At 45.9% G+C, this 7,508-nt stretch overlaps 1 protein-coding gene across 1 annotated transcript; it reads right to left on the bottom strand.

Annotated features, from left to right (window-relative positions):
- Positions 1 to 457: 457 nt before the first annotated feature.
- On the bottom strand, positions 458 to 5,497 carry LOC119289263 (homeobox protein knotted-1-like 4). The gene is made up of 5 exons (XM_037568622.1): positions 5,131 to 5,497; positions 4,924 to 5,037; positions 4,710 to 4,821; positions 1,052 to 1,311; positions 458 to 912 (listed from the first exon to the last, which is right to left on the bottom strand). The coding sequence occupies exons 1-5, from the start codon at positions 5,383 to 5,385 to the stop codon at positions 676 to 678; spliced, it is 978 nt and encodes a 325-aa protein (XP_037424519.1). The 5' UTR covers positions 5,386 to 5,497; the 3' UTR covers positions 458 to 675.
- Between the last annotated feature and the right edge of the window lie 2,011 nt (positions 5,498 to 7,508).

Raw genomic sequence — 7,508 nt, 5'->3', positions numbered from 1 at the left:
GGCCCAAACCGGCGAAAATCGGGCTCCTGGGGGCGCGACTGGGCCGTTTTTTCGGCGCCGACGCGAAAAAATCGACTGGGGAGGCCTTCCTGGGGGCGCGGCTGGAGATGCCCTCAGGACCTGCTTTTCTGGGTTGCGTTGTATCACTGCTTAATTTTAGTATAGTTCCAGGGTCCTTTATGAAAAAAACTTACAATATGCTAAAATGCAACCCCAATTAGAGGTCCATGTATGTATGTGGCCTATTAAAAAATTGCACAACATAAAATCCATTTTATTTTTAATAAACCGTTTCAATCTCTCTCTCTCTCTCTCTCTCTCTCTCTCTCTCTCTCTCTCTCTCTCTCTGTGTGTCTCTCTCGCGCGCGCTCAATTATTTCTCTTTTTAGACAATCTCTCTATTCTGTCAATTCACATAAATTAGCCTTGAGAGAAGGAATGAAGTGTTTTCACTTGGCCTGGCCCATTCCGGCCCCGCCCAATATACATTCTTTTACACCTAGCTGGGCATGATGGCTTATACCGGCCTCATTATTTAACTATAGTCGATGGTTGGAAAAATTATTGTTGAGTTGATCACGTTTACGCTCTATCATGAACTTCACTCTGCAATAAATCAAATCTACCGCAGGCACGTCTGGACGTGTGTGGAATACGATGGTATATGCCCACTGATCAGAGTCTCAACGGACCACCGTCGGGATACCCACTCCGTCCGGTGAAGTGCTGGCCTTCCATCCCAAGGACGGCAGGAGAGCTGCTGCTGGAAGCACCGGCGTTGATATGCTGCAACCTGCTACTCGTCGCCGGCGGCGCCTGCCTCCAGTGCCGCTTCCTCTGGTTGATGAACCAGTTGTTGATCTGCCTCGTGTCGAGCCCCGTCGACTCAGCCAACGCCTGCTTCTCCGGTTCCTGGAACGCATGCACGTTACGTATGTCGCCATTAGCTATCAGTACGAAGCTCAAAAACCAAGATAGGAGTACGTAACGATCTCCATGTATGCATGCATGCATGCATGCATGAACCCAAAGTACGTAGCCAAGCACGTACCGATGGGTAGGGCCATCCCTGGTGCAGCTGCCACCAGTACAGGAGCCTCTGGCGCGCCTCCCTCGGCAGCCTCCCGCTCTTCTTCTTCTTCTTCTTCCCGGAGAGTTCCCTCCAGAGGCCTCTCAGGTAGCCGCTGTACTTGTCCAGGGGCTGGCTCTTCAGCTGCTTGCCCTTGCCGGAAGGCAGGCCGGCGACGTCGCAGGTCTCCTGCTCATCTTCAGAAGAAGAACCCCCGCACTCGCCGTTGTTGTCGCCAGTTGCTTAAGACACACGGCAACGATCCAGCAAATAACCAAAGACATATATAGGTCAGTAATTAGTAGTTTCATCTAACGAGCCAACGTTAGCTAGAAAGATAGTGTGCTATAAATTGACGCAAATATTATCACTAGATCGATCGGTTTGCTTTTGCTATCATCGATCGATCGGCTGCTGGCTAGCTGCACATGTAATGTAACCACCAGATCACCACAGAACATGCATGGTAGCACGCCCCACCACCAGTCCACCACCACCACACCATCCAATATCGAACTGACCATGATCTCTTTCAGATCAAGCTAATTGATCCTATGCAATCATGCAGGCACAAAAAGCTGGATAATAATCGGGCGGTACGGCCAACGGAGGCAGAGAACATTTCAGCCAGACGAGCACATGCCCATGCATGTACTATCATGTATGCGTGGCGAGATCGCAACCGCATGCATGCAGCGCCAAGGCTGACATGTGCATATGCATCAACGGGCGTCTCCGCACGGGAGTATCCATATGTCACTGTGCGTGTCTGTCGTGTTGCAGCGTTCAACTATGGCAACCATGGTGTGGTAGCGGGGTAGCTGGCCAGCAGTTGCTTTGCCATGTGGCCGTACGTGCCGTTTCAGCATGCATGTGCCTCCATCTCCATGCTTCTCTTTTCCAAGACAAGGCAACGGGTGTCTCATACAGTACGCCTTTTTGCTTTTACTCTCATAATGGAGCATCTAGCTAGCAATCAAGATTTGGGACAACTAAGTTTTTGTGTTTGATTTGCAATATCTACAACGTCAAATCAGTATCATTAGATTCACCATAAATATATTTATATTTTCTTTATTTGATATTGTAGATGCTAATATGATCATTCTATAAACTTGATCAAACATACAAATGTTTGGCTTTTGAAAATAACAATACGTTTTGTATACTGAAACGAAGGGGGTATATATGAACCTAGCTCTAAGAGCAAGGCTAATGGAAGCGGATTTGTAGCACCCGGATGCTCCACACCCCTATAATAACATTACATTTAAAAAATATTAAAAAACTGGGATTTTGGGATATCAAACCTAGGTTCCTGATCTACTCCCGTGTGAAATTTTGTGAAAAAATAACAGGAAGCGTATTCGTGGTAAAAAAGATAAATTTCCTATGTATAAAAAAACTGTCTGGGTGTATTTTTGTTCGGACAGTATTTCATTTGCCATGGATACGTTTACTAGTATTTTTTCACGGAACTTCACACGGAAGTAGATTGAGAACCCAGGTTTAATATCCCTAAATTTCAGATTTTTTTTAAATAATTGGTATTCTTTTATGTTTCATATTTGTACAGGGGTGTGGAGCACCCAGGATCTCCTGTGTATTTTCCCAAGGCTAATGCTCTATTTCGCCACATCATATATATAGTCAATCTAAAAGCATATCCATATGGTAGACGCTAGCTCTACATATTATGTCACTAATGTCTTACCCATCTTGTTTCTGGCAAAGTGTATTGGAGTCCATGTTGCAGCCCGCTATAGGTTTACAATCCACTCCTCTTCTCTCTCCCAAACTCATAAAAAACTGAGGTGGCAAATCTTATAGCTTGATTATGCCCGGTTCAGCAGTGGCTTCATACATAGCTATGGTAAATAAATAAAACTTGGGGGCATATATGTTCCTAAGTTGACTAGAAATACTTCTTGCTAACTCAAGAGGTGTTAGTGGTAGTGGGTTTTGTATCCAATGAAAATTTGGTAGTTACATGTTTCTATAACCACCAGAGGGCAATGCATGTTTTCCCACACCATTCTTCAGTCTTGAGTCAAGTTTTTCTTTCCAGCCTGTTACGGCTAGTTGCTTCATTAATACTATTGTGTGTTTCATCTGAGGTAGGCGCGCTTTTAATAACATTTGTGTTTTTTGTTTGTTGGCGAGATAGGGTGTCTGGTGTGCGAGGTATACTAAATTGTTCTGTGTGTGGGTGTGCCGTTATTACACGTAGCACATAAATTAACATATGGGCGTCACACGTTCACCTCGAAGTAAACATAAACATCACACACATATATTGATTCACTCCCTTATTACTGGTCCCATCAGTGACCCTTTAAGCCCCGGCACACCAGAAGCTAGCATCCCTAGGGAGCTCAGTATCTTAAGTACATGTACAATCGCATTTTCTACCCTAAAGGTGCCTATATATATTGTTCACTAAACTCTGGTCTTTTATTGTGACCAGAATACAAGTTCGCTCGAGTTGTTTGGTCTATAGTCATGGTGACCTTAAATATACATCCATATTGTAATGTGCATACTATTTTGACACCTAGTTGTAGGTATCAATAAGAAGCTTTCCTCTCATATCTTGATGGGGGCGGTGTCTTATGTTGGGTTCTTTTGCTATCCAAGAGCGATATGGTTCTTGACAAAAAGAAGACTTGTACTCCTTTGCACGTTGTACACTCATTTACGTGTTGGTTCCATAAATAGTTTATGCTTCAGCGGTCGGAGCACATGAAGTTGTTCAAACTAGCATGTATGCGGTGTGAGCAGATGATCAGGGATAGGGGTACAAATTGGTACCCTTTAGAGCATTCTCTGGCCCTCTTTAGTTCATCTAAATAAACTAAATTTTCAGAAGTCATCCCACTTTTATAAATTAAGTACATTTGGTTGAGCTAAGAAGAGGAACCCTGAGGGTCACATATTTACACCCCTAATCAAAGAGGTGTTTACCCCACATGAATGCCGGTTTAGTGTATGGCTTGGGTGCAAGTTGTTTACCCCAACGTCCTAAGACATTCTTCATCTTTTTTGTGTCAGACGATGACACTGTTATTTTTTGAGGGATTGTCGACTTGATGGGGCTGTGCGCATCTTGCAATGTTGAGATCGAGTTTATACTTCTTGCGGTTATATCACCTTTGCCATGTTTTTTATAAGGGGAGAACCACGGCCTCTGGATCACAAGATGCACACAGACAACCTTGATACCATGTTGGCCTCAAATTCCCTTCTTATCGATAAAAGTTTACCACTTCAAGACATTTAAGAGTCCTAATTAAGCTAGAGGTTCGGGAATTATACACACCACATGGTACGCTACACTGACACTTGTTTTCTTTCATAGGTGATGACAAATAGACGGCGGCGTGCCTTCGGCTTGCTTCAATGCTTGTAGTCATCACTAGATGGTTTTCGAGTCTCGATATATTCTTATTATTTCTTGTGTTCATTGTAGTAAAATATGAATAGATGGGAAGTTTCCATACAAAAAGTATTGCCGCAAAAAACAAATATGACAAATAAAGTATAGGAAACCGCAAGGCTGCAACTGTCTTGGCATTATCCCAATCCTAGAAAGACAAGCCCGCAAAAATAACTTGGTGTAATTAATTAAGCATGCACGCACCTGGTGCAAACGAGTCGATATGGGCCTCGGCGCTCCTCAAGAACTGATTGGCTTCTTGGATTTGCCTCGTGAGCTCCTGACTGTACATCACCAGCATATCACGGTAGGTCTGCTGCACACACACACACACACACAAAAGCATATCGCTAGCTAGATCCATGTATGCAAATAATTATGCTCCAGCTAGCTAAACTAATCATGTAATACTTGTTACCATGAACTGGTCGAGCTCTGGGTCCGCCGGCTGTTCCTGCATGCCGGCTGAATTTGGCCGGAGCTCGTCGACAAGGGAGGAGAGCCCACCAACGACTTCCGGCGGCGCTCCGACCTTATTAGGCAGAGGAAAAATAACAAAATAAGAAACAGCAGGGCAGCAAAGATACAAGCTGTGCTGGTCTATATATATATATACAGTACGTACTTTCCGGCAGTCTATGAAGGCTCCGAGCAGAGCCGGATAGAGAGGATGCGACATGATCTTGGCCTTGATCGTGTCAGATGATCTCCTGTTGTAGCTGGACTTTCCACAGTGTTCCGGGGCCGGGAGCGGTGCTGCCGCCGGCGCCTTTTCCGGTGGTGAAGCTGATGTGGATGCGACGTACTGATCCATCGCGACGAAGAAAGGGGTATTGGCTGCGGCTCTGGGGCCGCCCCCAGGAAGAGGGAGCCGATCCATGAGTTGGTTGTCCGGCTGGTGACTCGGCCGGCGAGGTCTAATCGTCCGAGGAGGCCTATTTAGGGCAAATGGGAGTTTTCTATTTTGTTGCCTTAAATTCTGGATTGATTTGTGTGCGTGCGTCTGGTTTGCAGTTACTGTCTGGGAAGCACAGTAACTGGACAGTCATATGTGAGGAGGAAAAGGGTCCAATAATCGAAGGGGACAACATATATAGTCGCTGTTAGTGCGCTGTTCATGAAGTGCACGGCTGCACTGCCGTGAGCAAAATCGATCCTATCAAAGATCATAGTTTTTTTTTGAGAGAGAGAACCAAAGATCATAGTTTCAAGAGGATTTTTAGTTTTTTACGTACAGATCACGCCTTTTGGAAAACAATCATTAAATCATCAATTCTGCTCTTAGGATATCACAACTGTTAGATCAACATTATTGTACTCGATCCATTGGTCCATCAGTTTTTTTTTTGCGGGTGATTGGTCCATCAGTTTACTTATTAGTAACTCACAACCGTTAGATCTAAATAAGTGTACTTAACCATAGCATACCAGCTGGATCTACATAATCCTACCTACATAGATCGCATCTGTCAGGTCTTCATTATTGTATTCCGCAAAAAAAGATCTTTATTATTTCTATCTCTATTTATATCTATTCTATATACTAGTCATCAACCCGTGCGCCTGCACAGACAGACTAGGAACTACTCTATTTGAGCATTATTGTGTAAATTAAAAACATGAATTCTTACTGCTTTAGAGTTTGTATGAATGAATAGTTGTCCAAAAGGAGGGCAACCTCTTCCCTTAATGAGCCAGGATTTTCCAACAGATATTGACCATTAAATTTTAAATTTAGTGGCTAAATTAGTTCTGCTGATGTGGATTAACGCAGATGCGGATTTTGTTTCCTGAGCTTGAGCTGAGACTGTGAGAGGTTGGCACTTTTTAGTGCGGGGCATGAATTAATTTTTATTTGTACGCCTTTGTTTCCCAAGGAAAGAAGACATGTTTTTTTTTCATAGCTTGGGCGTGGGAGTTGGGGACTCCTTTTTGTATGCGTGGCCCTAATCCTAAATAGGCTACTACTGGGCACCGGTGCGCCGGCCGAATTTTTCGGCCGGTCTGCCCGCAGCCGTTTGATATGCACATACAGCCGTTAGATTTGTCTCCAGAGTCAAAAAAAAAAGTCAGATCTGTCCTGTCCTCCTCATCGTTAACCTCTGCACGGGAGAAACGAGAGGAAAAGGAGCGCCGCCCCCGCACGCATCGACCGCCTCGCCTCTTCGTCTTCCCTCACCGCTGGTCGCCGCCCTCGCCGCGCCACCGGTTGCCGTCCTCGTCACCGGTCGCCGCCTACACTTCTGTCCGGCTCCACGCTTGTAGTCGCGTCCACCCACGGAGGCAGCTCCGGTGGCGACGGCAGCAGCTCAGGGCGAGCTCCATGGTTGCAGCACTCTGATGCGCCATCGCCGCCCCCCTCGCCGTCGAAGCTCGCTGCCTGGGATTGCGTTCAGCAACAGCCAAGATTCAACGTCGTTCATGGATGTAGCAGAAAAAAACGCTGGTCGTAGCAAAAAAGAACGATAGTTGCAGCAAAAATTCGTCGTCCCCACTGTCGCTGGTCGCGACTCCGCCATGATGGATGTAGCAAAATCCCTCACCGATAGTAGCAAAATCAAAAGACGGTTGCAGCAAAATGGTCTGCGAGTTGTAGCTCTTTCGTTTGCCGGTTGTAGCTTTTTTCTTCTGTGGGATGCACCTTCAGGATCGCATGTAGCAAAACACGACGCCGATTGTAGCCGAATGGGAAGCCGGTTGTAGCAATTTTTTATGCCGGTTGTAGCTCGCTGCTCTGATGATGTCCCTTCTCCCTCCCATCCCCGTATCAGGTGCACCCCGTCGGTGGTAGTTTTCCCCGCTGCCGTTGCAACATATATCGTCGTTGGTGGTAGCTTTTTCGTTGCCGGTTGTAGCAAAAATTGCGCATCGCCGTCGCGGCCACAGACTTCGTCGACGCCGTTGCAACATATCTCGTCGCCGGTGGCAGCTTTTCTGTTGCCGGTTGTAGCAAAACTTGCGCACCGCCGTCGCCGCCACAAACCTCACTGTCGTCGGTGGCGA

This window comes from Triticum dicoccoides, chromosome 4A (assembly GCF_002162155.2).
Source record: "Triticum dicoccoides isolate Atlit2015 ecotype Zavitan chromosome 4A, WEW_v2.0, whole genome shotgun sequence".
Classification (NCBI taxonomy): Eukaryota; Viridiplantae; Streptophyta; class Magnoliopsida; order Poales; family Poaceae; genus Triticum; species Triticum dicoccoides.
Note: the sequence above shows the minus strand (reverse complement) of the source record. Positions and strands in the feature narration are given on the sequence as shown.